Source organism: Echiichthys vipera (assembly GCF_963691815.1).
Source record: "Echiichthys vipera genome assembly, chromosome: 17".
Lineage (NCBI taxonomy): Eukaryota > Metazoa > Chordata > Actinopteri > Perciformes > Trachinidae > Echiichthys > Echiichthys vipera.
The window spans coordinates 7,964,202-7,986,328 of record NC_139842.1 but is presented as its reverse complement, the minus strand read 5'-3'; the positions used below and the strand labels follow the sequence as shown (position 1 = coordinate 7,986,328).

At 40.3% G+C, this 22,127-nt stretch overlaps 1 protein-coding gene across 2 annotated transcripts; it reads right to left on the bottom strand.

Moving 5' to 3' along the window:
• Positions 1 to 62: 62 nt before the first annotated feature.
• emp2 (epithelial membrane protein 2) lies at positions 63 to 16,247 on the bottom strand. 2 transcript variants are annotated; one of them, XM_083930968.1, is made up of 5 exons: positions 16,108 to 16,247; positions 4,615 to 4,889; positions 4,418 to 4,526; positions 4,161 to 4,301; positions 63 to 2,741 (listed from the first exon to the last, which is right to left on the bottom strand). In XM_083930968.1, the coding sequence occupies exons 2-5, from the start codon at positions 4,690 to 4,692 to the stop codon at positions 2,572 to 2,574; spliced, it is 498 nt and encodes a 165-aa protein (XP_083787094.1). In that variant the 5' UTR covers positions 4,693 to 4,889; positions 16,108 to 16,247; the 3' UTR covers positions 63 to 2,571. The 2 variants fall into 2 exon arrangements, with proteins under 2 accessions (XP_083787094.1, XP_083787095.1); XM_083930969.1 differs by lacking the exon at positions 16,108 to 16,247 and adding an exon at positions 7,642 to 7,739.
• Positions 16,248 to 22,127: the final 5,880 nt, after the last annotated feature.

Sequence of the window (22,127 nt, the reverse complement as noted above, 5' to 3'; positions counted from 1 at the left end):
AAAAAGAAATTTATTCATTGTAAAATACATTTATTGAGATCTACATCTGACGAGGTTGGTGGGAGAAAAATCCGGGTAAAAATAAGCACCTATAAATTCTTGCAGGGGTGATTCTTCTTTGTTCCTTAATCTGATGGATGTTTGCCGAATCTAGTGTTATACCAAGTTTATTCTTATCAGGAGTGCTTGAAAGGAGCTAGTAGCAGTCTGTTCTGTAGCCCGAAACCATAAAACTATCACCTAAATATTGTGTAGTTTTCCACAGTCCACAGGGTGTCAAAAGTAGACCAACAATTTAGTTTGAGTACATAGTTAACACATGAAAAGACAGTCAAATCTTACAGATAACAGAAGCAGCCTCTCAATTCTCCCATTTAACATGACAAACAAGCCTGTGTCATAACCAACAAAAGCGTTTGGATTAATCCTATGCAGAAAAAGAAGCTGCTGTTTCATTTAGATGCTTAAACATGAACAATTTCAACATCCCTCTGTCATAAAGCAACATAAGACTCCCAATCAATGTGGAATTAATACTTCATCAAGCATTAGAAATATTTCAACTGGAGAAAAAAAAATTAAAAAACAAATTCCCATAAATACAGTTTTGGTTTCAGCAACTCATGCTTATTGTGGTGCTGCGGTTATTCGTATACATCTACATTGACTAAGATACAGCACATCTACGTTGACATAAAACACACAATAGGAAAAGGATCACATCCATAAACCAGAACATATAAGATTCCAAATCAGAAGTGGCTTTGATAACACAACTCTTACAAGTGATTTCTGTAGTTTTGTTAAATATCTGCAACAGATTTTGCACAGAACTGAAGTTCAAGTATTCTAAATTTAGATCTGTTTTGTTCCGTCACCTAAGCTAAACGAAAAAGATCCTAACTTTACATGATTTGTTAGAAAGCAGATTGAACCTCCCAAAACAATGTACCACAACAACTTACTTTTTATCTCAATACAAGTTAAAAAACAAGGATCTGCTAAGAGACAAGAACTCGCATGCAAACAGGGTACTTATTATCAAGTTAAGATGACACCTTCACAAAATGTATGAACCAACAAGCATCCCAATCTGGGCCTCCAATATGTTGTTTTGATCATTTTCAAGTATCATCTTGAGATAGCAGAGTAGAATCTTCACTTCCATTCATTTTCCCTGAATCTTCATTATCGGTGAGAAGTTACCAGACTTGCCCGACACATCTGAAGGATCCATCAAATTCAAGCTGCATGCATTAATACCCCACCGGTCTTCATTAACTGTTTAACCCCCTAAACTAACACCAAGAAAGAGGCTGAAATTAGAAGTTATTCTGGGATTTGGTGGTAGGTACAGTACAGGAACACATTTATTGCTGTAAAATGCCAGCGCACACATGTGCAAAGGGGTGTTAGAGATGTTTCAGTAACAACAGTATGGCAAGACTTACTCACTTGATATATCCTCAGTCACATGATACTAAAATACACAACAGTGGTTTTAAACAATAAATAGCTTTTGTCTTTTTTTCAGTGAAGTTGTGAACAAAGAAGCACAATAAAAACAAATAAATGTTCATTCCTTTTTCAAGTTTGCATTTTCCTACGTTGTCATTTGAAATCCTGAATATCACAGCACATCATTGGTTCCTTTTTCACTATTAAAAAACAAGTCAGTAACAGAAGACTACAAACAACGAGTTCAAACCCTACAACTTATACCTCAACTAGTGCCTCACTACACTTCCTATATGCTATGGTTAACATAAGTTCTCTATAATTTTTTTTTAATATATATTTTTTGGCATTTCAGTCTTAGAAATAAGCTTTTGGCAATTACCTGAACTATACAAACACAGCAAATATGTACAAAATAAATTCCATTGATTACAGATTCACAAAAATGTATGGACCCTTTGGAAAGTCTTAATAAAACGGATCTTCCCATTTGTCTTCATGTGTTAACCTTTGTGATCGGGCATATTAAACAGTTTCCTATGAATGTAGTTGGTAGTAGGAAGCAGGACACAATGAAACAAGATGAGTAGACAAATCAGTGTGTTGGAACAGTATCCTGTGTAGTGGCTAAGGGAATAAGTGGGAAGAGGATAGTGAAGGCGTGTTCTCACTAAACGCAGCATTGAGCCCTCAGGAGCCTTTCTGCGCAGAGCACTGAGTGAGTGCTGAATGCAGCAAGGTGCATGTGCGTTGCTTTTGCTCATCTGCATTTGTATTGCATGGATCGCATATCGCTCATTTTTGCCACATTCAGTGAGAACAATGTACCATCAGGAAGGAGATAGGTGCTCAACTATTTGGGGTTTTAAGTGTGTAAAGTGGAAAAACATGTTGACATATGCTTTATTGGTGAATTGTCTGGTTCTGAACCTGAAAGTTGAAATGTTTGTGGGCCTGTGGTGTATTTCCTTATCTCCAATGGTATTATAAAATCTAAGTGTTAGAGAGAGAGAGAGAGAGAGTGTGTGCATACATGTTTGTTAAGGCAGAGTCCAAAGTGTTCCTTTTTATATCTTTGAATATCTGCATGCCTATGCATCAAGCCCATCACATCTATTTGCGCTTCCTGAGCACCATGTACATGAGGCCGCTGATGAGAGTCATGGGGAAGCTGATCCAGGCCAGGATATAGGAGGAGCCGTAAGAGCCTTCCTGAAGACTGGGTACATGAAAGCTATTTTTCTGAGCCGTGTAGATGGACGCTGCGATCATCACACACAGAGCTGACATAAGAGAGAGAAGCAGAATGAAAATTACACTTGATAGATGAATAGGGAACTCCATTAAAGATGTTATGATAGATCATGATGAATAGATATTCCAATACCAGTTCAATAATATACATTCAAACGTCTAACCATGTATAGATGCAAAATGATTGCTAGTATTGTTGCTAGCATGTTATGCTCCTTGTAAAACATGAACTGAATGAATACACTACATAACTGAAAATAAACATGAATTAACAAATATAGGGATAAATAACAATTTCATTTAAAAATCATTCAAATGCGGTCACAATTTAGTAAAATAAAAGAGCTTTGAGTGACATTACAATCTCAGCTAGCAGCTAAGCACAACTTGCTTGGTAGGCTACTGTTTTTAGGGCCAGTGTCCACATAGCTCCAGCATCTTTTTTTCAGTTATTCCCAATGAGGAGAGAGCGTATACGGTCTCATGTGGCTGCGTAGAGCAGGACCAAGTGTCTTTTTTCAAAGCCCAGTGCTTTTTTTGTTGGGTTGCTGGTGAGCTTGTTTTTAGCTAAATTTGTCAACCCTCTGTTAACAGAGAGATACACCGGCTAATGTTAATGTCGTTGTCATTAAAGCAAAACCCAAAGGCAGTGCTTCGAAGTGCTGAGATGAAGCCAGCACCTGTCAGAGCCTTTCTGACAGAGAACAACGCTATGTGGACGTAGGCCATCAGAGTGGTGAAGAAAAATTGATTTCCGGGAAAACGGACATTTGATCTGCGTCAAGCAACATAGAGTTTATTTTTTTCAGGGCTAAATTGCACGATATCGGATCAGTGCGTACTTGCCAAAACCTAAGGCATTTCATTACTGGTTCCAGTATCAACACAACACAGTATCCTTTGAACAGTCAGGTCCAATCTGAAAGTGCTGAGAGCTTTACCCATAGCTAACTATCCACTGCTAACATAGAACACATTGCTTCAAAGCTGATATCTGTAGTTTTTTAAAATGTATAGTGTATATCAAAATAAAAAGGTATTTTTTTGTGGTTAAATAGCTTTCTACACTCTGCCATTGTTTACTGGTTGTCAGGGTTACACCTGTCCTGATTGATGCCAATAAAGTCTTTTGGAAAGTCAATGACATTTCACTCAGTCGAAATACTGGACACCAAACAACCACAAGGTGACATGATGAGAGTAAAGTCTGTGCTATCTTTTCATCGATGTGAGGAAAGTTAAAGTGTGCATGTGTGCGTCTGCGTGTGTGTGTGTGTGTGTGTGTGTGTGTGTGTGTGTGTGTGTGTGTGTGTGTGTGTGTGTGTGTGTGTGTGTGTGTGTGTGTGTGTGTGTGTGTGTGTGTGTGTGTGTGTGTGTGTGTGTGTGTGTGTGTGTGTGTGTGTGTGTGTGTGTGTGTGTGTGTGTGTGTGTGTGTGTGTGTCACTCACAGGCAAATAGCTCGATAATAGCGGTGAAAATGAATCTATCTCCCTGTTGGAGCCTGAAGAGCTGAAGGATGAAGACGAAGAAGCTGACGCAACATAAAAGGGTGGCCAGGATCATAGTAGCCTGGACGGCCTGCAGATAGGCTGAGGAGAGAGGACAAAGGTGGTGTCACATAAACAAACACAACACTACCAGTACACACACACACACACACACACACACACACACACACAGGCTACATAGCTACACGCTGTCTTACCTGCATCAGCAGTATGGCTGTTCTCCACAGGGTAGCAGGTAGAGTTACAGGAGTACCACAAGTCAGCATATATCACATCACGTCCAGCTGGTGTCACCAACCACCAGCGCTACACCAGGAAGGGACACAGAGACGGTTAAAATAATGATATCGCCGACTCAGTGCCCAACATCTGATCATTTTTGATTCATACTTACATTGTGAATAGTTGCAACAAAGAGGAGGATGGCTGCAGCCAGATGGAAGAGGATGATGAAGGCTAAGATGATCAACATGGCTGCCTTTCTGTCTGGTCAGGCCAGGTAAATATCTTACAGGCTGCTTCAGTAGCTGTTGGTGTCTCTCACTGGCTGATTGTCAGTGCACAGAATGTACGTTCAGCGTTGATGGATGACAGTCCTGCTGGTTGTTTGCTGGTTGTCACACAGGCTGATAGTCAGGGGTGGATAAAGGTCCTTCACATGAAAGGAAACTGTTGGGAGCAACATATATGTCACACTTTAATAACATACACAAATAAAAAGATTAATAAACTGTGGGTTATCAGCATACATCAAGCACAGAAAAAACTATTGCAGACGTGTTTACTGATACTTGGCAGAACCAAATGTTCGTAAAAAAAAGTGTACAGACACACAGTCTGACGCACAGCTCATGAGGAACTCCAGAAAGCATGTTCACATTGTCCAGTTTCCCTTTTCTGGATTCACTTTGGAGTAAATGATACTTCTCCCCCAACTGGTCAAGACAGATGGCTGCCCACCATAGAACCAGGTTCTGTTTGAGATGTCTGACTGTTAAAAGGAGGTTTTTCCTCACCACCGAGTGCATTTGCTCATTGGGGAATTGTCGGGTCTCTGTAAATCATGACTAGACTTGCTCTATATGAAAAGTGTCTTGAGGAAAAAAGTCACTGGGCAACTCAATCTGTGCTGTTTTATGAATTGAAGTTTAGATTTATCTCAGAAGGGTAAGATAATAATAATAAATATAGGTAGGTATTATAAATAAGTCTTTCTTTGCACAGTTTTAACATGGTTTGCTGCAGGTATGTTTGACCCCCACAGCACTAAATGGTAAAAAATAAATGCAAAATAAATTAAGAATATATGCAGACTTCCTTATGGAACTGTGTCAAATGTAAAATAACTAGGGAGAAGGGAAAAGCGTAAAGGCAATTCAACAATATGTATTACATCTGCAACCAGTTACCAAAATACATTTCCAAACAACTGTGAGGGATGTCGGGTTAATGAAATAGCCAGAGACATGTCTGCAGTCTCAACGTCTTACCTCAAATTACAGAAAATGCTTAAGTGATTGGAAGTGAAGCGTTCATGTTGTGTCAATATGTATACCAAACCATGTGTTTGTGTTTGAGAGTGTGTATGTACAAAAGTACAGTATGTGGGAGTGTGGTGTTTACTCTGCAGTGATTGAAGGCCTTAATCCTGACTGTGACTTGTTGATAGAAGCGAGGAGTTGACTGTTTACATATTGAAACGTACAATGCTCTGTGTGGAGCAGAATATAACATGTTCTGTTAGCATCGCAGCATTAGCAGACAATTACATCCAATGGTGTCAAAATGCAAGTGCACTGAATGCTTTAAAGGATGCATACCAGGTTAATGGGTCACTGTAAATTAACCGAAGACACTTAGGGTGCTGGGTCGAATGCGTTTTCCTTTGTGCAGCATGAACAGGGTATTAGCAGCATTATAACACAAACCAAATGTGCAGCTTCAGACAACACTGTTGACAGTCACAACAGATAGCACACACACACACACACACACACACACACACACACACACACACACACACACACACACACACACACACTATGATCGTCTACTGAGGCCTTGATTTTGTATGAACACTCTTTCCGTAGGGATATCCAGTATTTTTTTTGTTTGTTTTTGTTGCTTTCCTGTTTTTGTTCACATAAACTATTAGGAATTGTCTCAAGGGGAAAAGCAATTAAGAAATACCGAATGCATCCGGAAACCCATTAGTTTGTTTGTCCAGGAAACGGCTTTGCATAGCATGTAAAATGCTTCGTCAGCATCATTCTGTTTAACAACCATAGTGCTACAAATAATCACACAAGACAAGCTTCTGAAGTCGAGAATATAATTATTTTCAACAAAACACTTTAAACTTTTCCAGGACTGCTGTGTACGCATCAAACTCAGCTTAACTACTCTGTGGGGATAATGCACATGAAATTACATATACACATAAGACTTTGATTTCAGTAACTGCCTAAACTCCCACCAAGGACGTTCAGAAGCTGAGCAGGCAGAGACACAAACATGTTTAAGAGCACATGTGAGTGCAGGCATGTACTCACACACACACACTCTCACACACACACACACACACGGACAGACACAGACCCAGACAGTAGAGGAATTAGCCCTCTCCGCCAAAATGGAGTCGCTGTAAAAACAACCTCTCCCAGCTAACAGGAAGCAGGCCACAGTATTTCGCTGTGAGCATGTGGCTGCGGGGTGTGCCAGAGGATAGGCCCAGTCTGAATCGGGGGGAATGGGGGTGCACCGGGGTAAATAGTAAAACAGGAGGCGAGGAAACATCAAAAGTAAGCTATACGCTTTGATTCATGAGACATGGGGTTTAGGGTTTAGTCGGGAATGTGAACAGCAACTGTTTTTTTTAAAGCCTCCAGATAATAATGCTCAGAGAACGAAACGGAAGTAGAATATACCTTAGCAACACACACTTTAATTTGCACCTGAACCTTGTGAGGAAAAAGTCGGAATATCCCACAAGTGGAGCTGAAATAAGGCATGTGCAAACCTGCATTTGATGCGCATCGGTCATGTTTTTAACATTCACAGTTCCGTAAAGAGACAATATTGTTTGTTTCGTACAAAACAGCTGTACATTTTAAAATATCAACTTTTTTTTTAAAGGATTTGTGTGAGCATACAGTGAAATGGTGTTAGTGTCAAGTCACATTGGCTGGAAATCTGAGACACAACCTTATTTTTAGGACTGGCAACAACATGCTGGAGGACTTTTATATATTCACAGAAATTGGCCTATAACAACACTTGGCTAATCAGACTTTAGGTTTGACCTTATAAAACGCTGCTGAGTGAGACAAACAGTGGGAGGGACAGAGCTGGAAAGACAGGAAGGCTAAGGTAAAAACCAAACATTGCAGAGGATAGCTCAGATAATTGAATCTAATCTGACCTGCAGGAACATTCTTTGGAGCAGAAAATAATCTCCTAGACATGTACACATACACAGCTGGATCTGATTCCATCTGCAGCTGCTTTCTCTCGTCTCCGTGGAGCGAAGATGAAGGGAGGAGCGAGGGAGGGAGGAGAGGGGTAGAAAGAGAGTAGGAAACCCAATTGGAGGGAAATGGAGGGAAGAGATGAAAACAAAAACATGCGCGTAAAATACACACGCGCATATACAGTACATACTGTGATGTACACACATACGTGCAAAATACACAAAACCGCAAATATATAGTCTGCCAAGAAACTCACAAAAATAAGAGGCTCACAGACACAGATCGGGTCATTTAAACTATGACGACCACAGACATAAAGCCTGGTGATGACAGACAGAGCAGACACAATTACGACTTGTGAAATCATGTTTATGACCCTTTGTGTATGTTTGTTTACAGTAGGGCAGAAACAATGACTTGAGTAACTCAACTTACTCGATTACAAAAAATCCTCGGGGTAAAATCTCTGCCTCTATGATTTGTTTTATTCCTATCCTGCGCGTTATGTGTCCTGCTCAGCGCAGGGATCCTTCCACACGGACTGTTTTTGCGGATGCACACCACTACAGCCCAGAAAAGGCAGAGAATAAGTTTGGGATCATTTCACACTTAGGTGTCCACTGCAAACTAAAGCTGGTACCACAACAGATAATTCAGCGTCTGAGCCGAAAGCAACCCGTTGTTAAGGCCACTTCACCGAGCGCCACTGTTTCGGTTTAAGGAGTCCGGTTGCCATAGTGACGGCAGATGTTAAAAACAGGAAGAGAATGCATAGCTGTCCTTGTGAATGCCTCTATGTTTAGTTTTTCATTAATGTTAAACATAACGTCACCTACCTGATCAGTCTTTATAGTTTTGTTTGAGGAAATGTGTCAGTCTTGTTTTGTACCTTGCTTGTCATTATGGTAAGAACAGGATCTATTACAAAAAGATTTGATTTGAATTATTTACCCAAATGTGGAGTCTCGCATTGAGCCTTGGGAACCGTGTTGCCAAGTAGGTTTCACTCAGTGCTGATAGTAAAGTGTGAAAGCACTGATACTCACCTCTGACACCAGGCAACAGCTGCAGGACACATAAACACACACAGAGCACATACGTATCCCCATGCATGCTTTATACATTAGCCCCACTAGTCTGGTATGCATGACAGATATTTCATGCCTTATCTATCATAATAGACATACGCAAACACTGAGAGGTACTCCCTCAGCTGTGGAGTGTCAATCAACAGAACGAGGGACTGTCAGATAATCCTATATTCAACCATGCATCACTCAGATCATTAATAATAATGTAATCTGGATTACAATTCACTGATGTATAAAAACACAGAAGAGTCAGGCAACTGACATAAAGCAAATCAAGCTTTTGTGTAAAAAAAGAGGGATTACATCTGGTTTACTAAGATAAAAGAAAGACACCAAACACAAAGCATTTTTTTTATCCACAATAGCAACATTGCACCACATATAATGTCACTTTACTGTAAGCATATTAACATGTTTTGTTTGCTCTTGTTGTCCTTTATGTTTGACTTTCAGAAACCCTGTCACATGGCTAAGTAGATAACAAATACAACTAAAGAAAAGATAACAATAATGTAGTTTTGTGTAATTAAAATCACAACCTCGCCTGACACCACCAACGCACACACATACACACACACACACACACACACACACACACACACACACACACACACACACACACTGACAAACAGGCTGTCATTCCACCTCTCCACTCAGCCTTATAATAGGAGGCTGGGGGGACACAGTGCAAGTGTGTGTGTAAGTCTGATTCTCTTCCCTGGTGGAAAATGCTGACTTTTAATGTCCTTTTTTTTCTTTTACTCTTTTCATAAAACACAAAGCCACAGACTTAACTGGGCCTCTGAATCTCACTCCCCCGTCTCTCTCACTGTCCCACTCTCTCTTTCTCTGCATGTCTCTCTCGCTGTCTTTGGTCATGGAAAAACTAATTGAGGAAGAGAAAAAGCCAAAAGGCTTCCAGTGGAGCCCTCTGGTCCTTATGAGGTCGTACACTTGAGGCTCTACAAGAAACATTTCCTCCTCTGAACCCTCAGTCTGGGGCTAGGCCAGGGGTGGGCAATTCCGGTCCTAGAGAGCCACTGTCCTGCATGTTTTAGGTTTCATTAGAATCAGGTGTGTTAGAGCAGAGAGAAACCTAAAACATGCAGGACAGTGGCTCTCTAGGACCGGAATTGCCACTACCCCTGGGCTAGGCAATATGATGATATATATCACCAAAAAACAATATATCTTTCTATATTGTTTCCATCGCAATGTCGAAAAATCAAGGGCCGGCAACAATTACATCATTTGGACAATGCTTTCCATTGTGATCCTTGCACATTATGTTCGTTTTGCATTAATAAAGTATGAATAAAGTAAGAAAATACTCTATTCTTCATTTAAAGTATATCATTCACTCTGGAGTAGCCTATACAAAAAAGGTTTTACCATGTGTTTTTTCTTCATAAACTCTTTCTTCATTTGTTTATTTATTAGTTGAATGATCACAGAACATGCTATATCCTGATGGTTATCGAGATATGAAATGATCTCTATCGGCATAGAAGATTTTGGCCATATCGCCCAGCCCACCACTAAGTCTGGAATACTGAGCTTGAGATCCACTACTAGAGGATAACTAGTCTCATTTTGTTTTTCATGAACCCTTATCATCATCATCATCATCTTCCACCGCTTATCCGGGGTCGGGTCGCGGGGGCAGCAGCTCTAGCAGGGGACCCCAAACTTCCCTTTCCAGGGCCATATTAACCAGATCTAACTGGGGGATCCCGAGGCATTCCCAGGCCAGTGTGGAGATATAATCTCTCCACCTGGTCCTGGGTCTTCCCCGAGACCCTTATCTTGTAATATATTCAGCGCACCATCTTAAAATAATGCCACATTTTGAACTGACATCTCACTTTGTAACTGTTCCATGAGGTCAAAATAGTTGGAAAAACAAGATGTTAACGGGTTTTAGAAAATCTAGCAAAACCGATTCTTTTAGTTTACTGAATAATGAGTACACAATTCTTTTATAGTTTGAGCTCAAACACTCTAATGTGTTTTCAAATGGGATCAACTCTGTGTTAATATAATGTTCTATAGGGAACAACAATAGAAATAACAATTTGCAGTAACAGCTCAGTCAAGTGTCCAATGTGCGGTTGTGTGTGTCTGTGTGTGTGTGTGTGTGTGTGTGTGTGTGTGTGGGGGTGTGTGTGTCCGAGTGTGTGTGTGCGTGTGTGTGTGTGTCCGAGTGTGTACACAACAATAGCCGGGCTAAAGCTTATCTTTAGAGAAAACACAAAAGGCATATCTTCCCAGGTTCAAAGCCAGTGACCAAACAAAGCTTTGTTTAGGAAGAGCACACTACAGGCACAGATGTACACATGCCGTTGGGGTTAAACTTAATGAGGAGTCATTTACAGTATGTGGCAGTGGAGCAAGTACAGAATTATGAATATAACCAGACACCTATAGACCGATAATCCTTCACATTATGGATTTGTATTTTCACTGTCCACTCTGAAACAAGACTTAGATTAGACTCAGACTTCTATTTATTGATGCAAGGAAATTGAATTTCCAGGAGCTTACAAAACACTTGATGAAAATAAGGAGGTAAAAAAAATACAGTATAAGATAAACAATAAACTCTTAATAAATAATAAAACTCTTGGTTAGATATAGAAGGTAAAGAATAGACAGTAAACAATAAACTCTAAATAAAGTCAAATAAAACTCACAGAAAGTGAAATCAGATAAGTTAAGTGTATAGAGGATAAATATAGATAAATAAAGATAAAAAAATATATGACTATATATGGATTTGTGTTTGATACAGTGGATAAATGACATTAGCAAGTGGTGGATTAAGTTATTGCACAGGGAAAAAAAGGTGTCCAGGTATGTATGAGTAGATTATAAATTGCACAGCGAGTGGCTCCCACTCCTTCCCTTCAGTCCTAGCTAGCAGCCTTACGAACCAATAAAGCAAAACTGGATGAAAGATGCCGAGACAACTTTGCTATTTGCACATCTGAACTACTAGTGAGCCAATATTTGACAGTTTGGCTTGAGGGTGTCACCAGAGGATACGCCATGGTGGCTGGGTCCCAATTCAGGGGCTGGATCCACCACAGTTCACATGACTGAGACAAATATTGTACCAACATGGCTGTCCCATTGTATTTGTCACCCAGAAAAAAAATGAAATTGGAAAACGAAACCAGTATATCCCAAATGCACTTGTGGGGCGAGATCTCGTCACCCGTCTAGTTAATACAATCAAGAGTAAAAAACTAACATTAGGTCATCTGAACTACACCTTCCGCACCACAACTAGCTTCTAACTGATTTTGTGTGTTCGGTATGTTGACGTTTGTAGTCTCGATTAGCCACTTAACCACGGACCTAATTTCAGGCATCTAACCAAAAATCCATACACAAGATTTTGAGATGAGGGAACTGGAATTGCCAAAAACCCTAACTAATTTCTGGGTTTTAGGACGCATTCCTACAGCAGATTCAGATTTAGAGCTTACCTTCTTCAGTCTAGGTTTTTCAGGCTTTACTGTGCTTAGGCTGATCTGTTCTATGAGCTAAATGCTTTCAGTATGCTCCCATGATTAAAACCAACATGCTAACTGTTAGCATGTGATGTTTGCATCAGATTGGTCATCCTGAAATCGCACCAAGTAAGGGTGGTAGAGGAAATACCATACAGGGCAACAACACATTACAGCATCTTGTAAAGCTGACTGTTTTATTAGGACATTCACATCCTGATGCCACTTACTTCTTACTATCCACATTGTAAATGAGACAACAGTGAAACGGCCTTTCTGAAAGGGGTAGTGTACGTTTTAAATTCATGTGCAAAATGGATTATAAATGCGAACAAATGATGCATTCACTGCCCAAATGGACAACAACACTGTGGTTTGTTGTCATGAGACTGTTTTATTACTTACAACACAAGCCGAATAACTTGACATTTCCTAGATCTTTTACCAAAAAAATGTATCAAATCGATCATTCCCATTGAATTAGCCATTCATATTGTAGAATAACAGTAGAGAATGAAGAATCAGTGTTCTGCACAATGAAGCCTATACTGTTGCAAAGGAATACAGTGTGTGTGTGTGTGTGTGTGTGTGTGTGTGTGTGTGTGTGTGTGTGTGTGTGTGTGTGTGTGTGTGTGTGTGTGTGTGTGTGTGTGTGTGTGTGTGTGTGTGTGTGTGTGTGTGTGTGTGTGTGTGTGTGTGTGTGTGTGTGTGTGTGTGTGCAACTGTTTCCTGCTGGGTTTAAGGACTTCACTCTGATGCAGGGATTCTTTCATGTTGGACCCAAACGGTTTGTTAGGTGTGGGTGTGTGTAAGTGTGTGTGTGTGGGGGGGGGGGGGCATTTTCACACACATTCCTTAAGTGACAGCGCTGAGTAATGACTCCCACATGGCAGGGAGAAGTTGGCAACACCTGACAGACAGGTATAAAGAAGAGGCATCCTCATCTACAGTATTCATCATCATTTATTTTTTTCTGTTCTACTCTCAGTCACTCCACTTATTTCCTGATAGTTTTCACCTGTCAGCACCTTTTAAAAACCTCACACCCCCTGACTAATCCTCTTCCTATCAAATATCACACACCTCTCTCCTTCTACTGCTTTTGAATGTGACTGAAAATACTGTCAAATTAACACTGACAATCAGATGTCACATCACATCCAAAACAGTGAGGGGAAGAAGGCCGAGCACAAAGGGTTGCAGCACTGTGCAAATACTTGGGATAGAGAAATGATGTCTACCTAAAGAGAATTTTGCCACCGCATAGAAACATCAAACTTTAGTTACAGGCCATTGAGTCTACCACAAGACTGTCAAGCTCAACTCTGGTGGGGAAAAAGCATAAACTGTATATAAAGATGGACATCTTGACAGTTCCCCAAAAGTGAAGCCAAACATCTCAATTGCCCCCTGCAGGCTGAATGCAGTATTGGTAGAAACGGGGTGAAAAGTCCATCACGCATGTCAAAGGGGGATGCAAATTAGTTTCCAATAGATTGTTGGGTATTTCTAACTTTCCCACTTCATATAACATTTAAGACTCCCTTGCCCCAAAAACGACCCAAAAGGTTGTTTGTATAATCTTATCACTACCTATATTTACGTTTGTAGTGGCAGCGGACACTAGTGGCTGTAGCAATGAGAACATGAGCAAAAAGAGGAAGTCAGGTGTCAAAGGGGCCGTCCATACGAAGGCAGGTATTTTTTAAACCATGTATTCCTCTCCACGGTTTGGCCTTTCCTCCACACATAACCACAGTTGTGGGCTCCTGAAACCAGAGTTTTTTGTAACTTGGGTCAAGGGTGAACTTTTTCAAAAAGTCCAGTTTCAGGAGTGTCGTGTGGACAGGAAAACCGAGGAAAACCGCAATTTTTTGTCGTCACACTGTGCAACAGTAAACAGTAAGTTGTATCCATGGAGACTTGTGGAGCATTCTAGACGTGACCAGCTGACAGAGTTGCTGTTATGGAAGACGAAGCCAAAATACTGGTGCTATTTAGCAACTTATCAGAAACTTTGTGTTTCATGAGTGACCGTGAGAAGTAACTCAACTTCACTCTCAGTCCACACGAAGGAATCTACCTGGCCTCGGTTCGCAATTGTTGTTTTTCTGGTATGAATATTTCCAGCCTTGTGATTGGCTAAAATGGCCTTCCTGTTAGGAGTGCTATCGCCACCTACTGCTTTGGCATGTGTATGACATTGTTTGAGGAGGATTTAGCAGTTTCATGTGGATGGAGATATTTTTTATCACACCGGTGGTGTGGACAGGAATTTTTTTTAAACAGGGGGCCATAAAAGTTCGGTTTCAAAAATACCTGTGATCTTGTGGACTAGGCCATAGTATAACCAAAGACTTTTACCCAGTAGACCACTGTTCGTGTCCCAGGAGAAACCAAAAGACAACACTGACTTATTTGAACTAAAGTTGCACGTGATGAATTTGAAGTTTTGTATGTAACAACGTCACATACAAAACTCGTAACTTAAGTTACGTAACAAACCAAAACCATGATCTTTCCTAAACCTGCACAAGTTTTGTTGCTTAACCAACCAAACTGTCAAAGTTTCACAATGTTAACCACATGTTTAAAACTGCGACCGCTACGCTTAGATGCGTTCCACCGGTAGGGGGCGCTAATTTAGGAAAAGCTCCTGTGTGTCATATTAGAGGGTAGGAACAAATGACCTATGTGGTTGTTTGGGTTTGAGGACTTGTTGGAAGTTTAACCTTCAGACTATTGCCATAATAATAGAGCAGAGTCCATAACTCCATTTTTGTAGCCCAGTCTTAAAAATCTCCTATAACCATGGAAAACCTGGAGCAAGTTGTCGTTTCTTTCAACCAACAGAGGGTGCCCCCATGAAAGGCAAAAGTAATCACCTGCCTCATCAAAAGTAAGATGCAAATCATTCAACAATGCAAAGCAGGGGCAACTGTATTCAGCATTATAGTGCAAATAATGTTCTTACATGAGACAGATTTTTAAAATGATAATCTAATTTGATTCTGTTTAACCCACTTTCACTCGTAAAAACTGTGGTAAAATACAATATATATCGTATGGGCCTTTATATAAAACATACTAATAAATACTAAACAAACTATGAAATAAACAAAATTCAAGACAATATATAATTAGGTCACCGCAAAGTACCAAATCCTAAATTCATAGAAATATAATTTGAATTTGATTTAAACATATGTGATGATGATTGATCTAACTCACATGCCCGAAATAAACAAATAAATAAATACATTTAGTGTTACCATATGGACACGCTTATGGATACACAGTAGGCCTAAACTGTATTTAGTGGAAACTCTAATGTGTAATACACCATACACGCACACATGCCCTGTGTCCATTGACAAAACAGCAGTTTATCTTCCCTCGCAAAGCACTAAACATTCATTCATACCACTCACACAGACGCATTTAACACAAACACGCACACATCGGTGGCTGACAACGCCCCTTTCATTTCGAAACTTGGAGCCACTCAGCAGAAGTATGATCTGTGTGAAAATACCCACAGGGCAGAAAACGCTCCTTAACATGTCTGAGTAGTAAATAATAAAACTAAATAAACCGGTCCTATCCAGGAAGGGCATCAATTATTATCTTAAAATATTATAGAGCAGCATATTTTAAACATTTGGGATAAAAACTCACCGCAACACACAATAGTGGTTTATTAAAGAGTCATTTCGCAGCCATAATGGATTTGAATGGGACACGATCCCACAGATAAAGTTCCGTGCACCATTCAAACAATATGCAAACTAAAAATATTAAGTTTACTCACCGAGTTTGGACCGTGAAGGAAGCAAAATATGTGACTTTGTCTGTTATAGGAGGATTATGGGGTAATGAATTTGGGGGGAAAATGCTGGAAAAAACAGCCTCCAAACGTGACAAAACGGCAGCTGGAGATCTCACTGGTAGTTCCAAAAAAAAGTTAGAAACGCACGTTCTCTGGACCGGCTGTCGTGAGCGCGCGTGGGAGGGCTCGAGGGCTGGAGCTGGGTGTGGTTTAGGATTGAATATGCTGGGAGCGTGTGTGTGTGTGTGTGTGTGTGTGTGTGTGTGTGTGTGTGTGTGTGTGTGTGTGTGTGTGTGTGTGTGTGTGTGTGTGTGTGTGTGTGTGTGTGTGTGTGTGTGTGTGTGTGTGTGTGTGTGTGTGTGTGTGTGCATGCGTGCGTGCTTGCGTGCGTGCAGCAGTGACACATGAACGGATGGTGACAAGAGTTTAGGAAAAAGTAACCATAAAAAAAATGATTAAAGGGGAATTTTAAAAGTCTGTGTTTCCTCACATGGCAGACAAACGGCAGAGGTTAGACGGAGAGGGAGACACAAAGGAAATTAAAAGGATAAAAAGGGATGAAAAGTCAGGAAGGGGAAGGAATGAAGATTGGAAAGAATAGTGCAAAGGAGCAAGAGGGGGAATATGGATTAAGGAGAAATGGGGAGGTGAAAAGGAACAATAACAATGACGTTTTGCGCAGAATTCTCATCATTTTATTTAGAATATTTTCATTTTTCCACATTTTAATTCATATCTGGCCTACGGGTCCAAACTGAGTAGTCATTTTCCTGTGTTTGTTTAACCATTAACATCTATATTTGCAATTGTATCATATTCTTATTCAACTGGGAATACAACTCAACACTTTTTTAAAATTATTGTTGTGGTATTTCTGCACCACGCTTCCCAGAAGCACTTTGGTTTTGCTGTTCATAAAGTTTGTGTTCTTTTCTTGGCTGGCTGTTACAGCTCATTATAATTAAAACACTTAAAAAAAAATATTCCTGGAAAGGCTAGGCCTTCAAGATTTTTTTTTTTAGGTCAAGGACCCAATCGATGAAAGAGAGACGAGCAGGGACCCCCTATTGCATTTATTGTATAAAATTGAGTTGCCTATAAAACTGAGCCTACAATGATGTGTGGGGCCTATATTAATATACTTTTTATGGTGCCTACTATAGTAATCTTTTAAAATAATTATCATTTACATATTAAGCCTATCATCATTGTATCAGTGTTGTTACTGCTAATGATTTGTTGTATTCATGTCAATGTATATTTTCAGACATATAATAATTTTTAGAAAAACTTTCAAAAATATCATCAGTAGTACCTGACTCATCTACTTATCAATTAACTAGTTGGTTACTGTGACGACGTCTGACATGGCTTGTTGGGAGGGATACTGGGATTGATGTTGGGGTTTTTTTGTTTCTGTCTCGGTTTTTCACTTTAAAGCAGACGTGTTTATACACTGTACAACTGTTATACTTTTTTCTTTTTTTAGTCTGCAAAACAGAATAAAATGTTTTGGGGGAAAAAAAATCATGAAAAAGGCAATAATTTAGAGGCCTCCCTGCAAAGTGCTCGAATGCTCCAGGCTCGACAAGACCCCAATTCTAATGTCTCAACATTTTACCTCTTTGAATCGCCACAGTTTTGCCTTTTTTTGTACAGTGTGTAATTCATGTGGTTTTAACTAAGTTCTATGTTTTGAAGTTGTTCTGCAATGTTGGATGTAGTTAAGGAATAGTTTGATATTTTGGGAAATAGCCTACATTTACTGGCTTTCTTGCCGATACTTGGATGAGAGGATTAAACCCAAGCTTATGTGTTTGGTAAATATGAGGCTACAGCTATCAGCTGGTTAGCTTAGCTAGCTAGCCTGTCTCTGTCCAAAGATAACAAAGTCCCCCTGCCACCATTGTGATGATGACAAGACTGCAGGAGGTCACTGCGGTAAGCTAAGACAGGCTGGTCTCATACAGGCGTCAAATATCTTTGGTTTGCCACAGAGCTTTCAACTGTGATCCTGTCCGTGGTGATATTAGACGCTCAGTAAGTGCTACTGGATTCCGAGCACCAAACTCTGCGCAAGGAAGCAGGTTTAGGTGGTGTATGGGTCAAGGTCCGTACCCCGTTCATGTCCTATGCGTCCCATTTAACCCCACACACAATCTTTTCCTAACTCTAACCAAGTGTTTTTTTTTGCCTAATCCTGTAGTTTTATTTAAGTTCACAACATATTCCCCATGTTTATTACAGTTACCGGAAGCGCCATGCTTCTGACACACAGGGCTATCCTGGGTATTTACAAGTGATGCCAAAGGGTCCTGACAAAAGAGCAGTATCTGATGAGTTGGGATTAAAACGGGTTGGCCAAGAATAGTCAAAATAAGTTTGGATTAATTTAGAGCTGATGGTGTAAAAGGCCTGTGTTTATACAATGCCACACCCATCTCTAAAAACATATCAGCTCTGGGGCTGAGTCGACAAACAACGCTCCCATCAAGACTTTCCATTTGCAAATAACTGATAAGTGAAAAATCAACACTTGACTGAAACCTCAACAATTGTCCAACATGCGAAGGTTTGCTGTGATCAGTTTTTTATCTTATGGAGTTTACATTATGACTTCAGGACGACGTTCTTTGTTTGTCCCCTGTGTTCAGTGGTCCAATGTTACCATGGTGACAGGATGGAATTTTGTAATGACACAGTTAGTTAGAGCAGGCACGAGGTAATGAAGAGGGCATTCAAGGCTTGTTATGTAGCACATAATTCTTTGCATTTTCCAGGCGGCTACGACAGAGGTCTGCTGCCGGAATAAATAGCAATCCATCCACACAGCCTGATGTAAACAGTTTGAAATTGAAAGTTTTAAATTATTAAGTAGCCTACATATGCTTACCATTATATAAATAATCTCGGCACAGAACTGATCAGTGGTCTGCACAGACTCTGTAAGGGCAGGGGCGGCACATTTGCCACACAAAGGGAGCACCTGTGCCCAAGTGATCCTCTGATGTGACATTAAGCATGGAGACATGCTGATATAAGGAAAAGTTATGTGGGACGAACACAGCACATTTTGACAGCTGCTGATGACTCAGCAGGTGTTTAAATAACATTCACAATGGGAATCAGTGCTAACCAGCTAAGCTAACAGGCTTCAACTTTGCCAGCGTAAGCTAGTTAGCCTAGCCCCCCGTTCCCAGGTTACCAAGTATAAAAAATCTTGTTAGACCACAAATTACTTTCAGAGTGTTTGCACACATTCACGTATGCACACATGCAGTGTCCACATACTCCCACTTTCACAAGAGTTATCACATAACATATGCATACTCTCAAGAACCTGCACACATGAAGTCTTGTGCAGGCAGGAGAGGAATGGACGGAACTTGCATGTTAAGCTTATGGTGCTACATTGTGGCACTTAATACACACTGGTTTGTTTTCAGTTTTTTCCTCATGGAATTCCTTTCCTGCACGCACACAGACACATTTGTACATGTTTATTGACGAATATTACAGCCAAAAACTGGTAAATGTCCATAAAATGGCACAAGATTTTTCTCTATTTCTGGAGGATCACATAATTTTTTTTTATGGCCAGAGAAGTGTTAAAACTAGATGTCCCTGCACCACTGTTGGGGTGTGTTTTATTTTTTCCACCCTTGTTTTCCACCTTTCTACACACTTGTTCATTTCAACATTGCTTCGCTGCACGTACTGTAACAGCACACACACACGCAATAGCCCACAGGTAGTGACTGTTTAAATAACAAAGCAATCCCATCATACTCAGTTCCTCAGGCAACTGACCCCCCGTACCATTGCTCTCACCCAAACAAAGTTTTACGCACAAATACACACTGGTGGAAACAGGTTTAACCTCCCTGCCAGGTGTCAGGTGTCCTCCACACAGGTAACACAAAAACACTAGAGACCACTCACACTACGTCACTGTAGACACATATCAGTTGCCTGCTATTGTTATAGACCTATAGGGGGAAACAATAAGATGTAGACAGCTCCACCCTGTAACAAGACTTTTCAGTACAGTGCCGTTTCTCACCTGGGGCAGAAATAGAGCATTGCTGCCTGTTGTATTCTATATTTTACAAACAATACACGTTGCATTTTATTGACCATGTCTTATTTTAAATGTAAATGGCCATGAGTCCTATCATGGGAATTCTTTTAGACACAAAAATGAACACGATTTATATGCACACATCAAACACCAGTGGGGGAAGAATTATTCAAAAACCTTTATTTAAATAAAAAATACTCCGTCATAAGTAAAAGCCCTTTAGTCAAAATGTTAGTAAGTACATAAACACTATTGGTTATCGTTAACCACTTCAGTGTTGGGTAGTTTCATCTACTGTATAACAATCAGAGGCGCAGCTTGCCAGCCGGCAAGGCATGCAACAGGGGCCCCTGAGGGCTGATAAACTTTAAACCACAGCAGTGACAATAAGCAAAGATTGCAATGACAGTAGAAGGCCTGACCTCCCTTAGGAGGCCCCACCCGACTCCACCTACTCTTGTTGTTCTTCATATTCATTTGTTTGAATTCCAATATTTTTTACATATTTTGAAAAGAACTATCTTTGAAATTAACTCAAATGTGCACTTTTGAAATAAAAAACATCTACATTTCGCCATTTTTATGTTGTCAGATTATCTATGATATACAGGTAATGGTGATGAACGTTGGTTCGTATATGTGTTGAGTTAGAAGTGGAAATTACTTTGTATTTCTTTTTTCAGAAATCACATTCAGTTGTCTATGACTTAAATGGTTATGCATGAGAAGCACAAAGTGGGACTACTCTGACCCTTCATTCATGTGTGCTGCATTAATCAGTGTTTTACAGTTCCGACTGCAGTGACATAAGAGGAACCTGTGTCGAGCAGCCGCGCAGGAGGCATGTGCTTACTGAATAGTAGATGAACTGTCCGTCACATTTAAGACAATTTTTTTTTGTTGCCTATCACAGAACTGCATGAAGAATGTATTTAAATGAAACTTAATAGCAGCAGTAACCGGAGTTACCATTAGCTTCTTTCATACACTAGTGCCTCCTGTGTGACCATTGAAACTAAAATCTCTCCACCGTCCCTCGGCAATTCTAAAACTTGGATACATGCCAAGCACACACACACACACACACACACACACACACATACACATACACACACACACACACACAAACACACACACACACACACGTACGAACGATCTACAGCCAGACAGGAAGCGAACCCCCACTTCCCCTGTTCCTGTTTCTCACAGCATGCATGCGTGTGTGTGTGTGTGTGTGTGTGTGTGTGTGTGTGTGTGTGTGTGTGTGCGTGTGCGTGTGCTTTGTAGAGGCCTTCTACTGTAGGCAATCAGCAGGAGGCAGATTGAACAGCACAGAGGAAAAAAAACAACACAAAGATATGAGATAGAGTCATTATTAGGAAAAAAAATAACGAAAATTATACAGAGAGAAAGGATTTTAGATAGTGACAAAGTCAGAAAGATGTGACTGTGGAACAATGCTGGCGGTCAAACTGTTTTCTACGCCTCTCTTCTGCCTCCCTTCCTCTCCTCTGGCAGTGGGAGGGAGAGACTCAGGCAGTGTTCACACTGATACAGATACATGTTTTCCATACACACTGCAATGTTTAACACAATTTTAGTTTAACGAAAGTTGTGTATTTATGCTATCATCCTGACGTTTTGGACAAATGCTGGCTTACAAAAAATGAAATACAGGCATCGACCTGGCAAAAAAATATTTCTGTTGACGTTGTCAGACAGCTGCAAGAGTTTTAAATAGTTGAAATACTTGTTTTATGGATGATCGTAAATACTACAGCACTGGCATCCATCAGTGCTCAGCTGAGAGTCAGCACATATCACTTTTATAACTCCCTTTCACACATGCACTGCAAATCTTAAATTATTTAGACATTAGCAGGGCCTGTATGTGTGAATGCAAATTTCCAATTCAGTCGGA

Excerpts from the sequence above, each read along its gene's own strand:
- emp2 (XM_083930968.1), bottom strand. The coding sequence starts at position 4,692 with ATGTTGATCATCTTAGCCTTCATCATCCTCTTCCATCTGGCTGCAGCC. Across the intron at positions 4,527-4,614 it reads TTGTTGCAACTATTCACAAT|CGCTGGTGGTTGGTGACACC; the intron begins GTAAGTATGAAT and ends TTCCTGGTGTAG. Across the intron at positions 4,302-4,417 it reads CAGCCATACTGCTGATGCAG|CCTATCTGCAGGCCGTCCAG; the intron begins GTAAGACAGCGT and ends CTCTCTCCTCAG.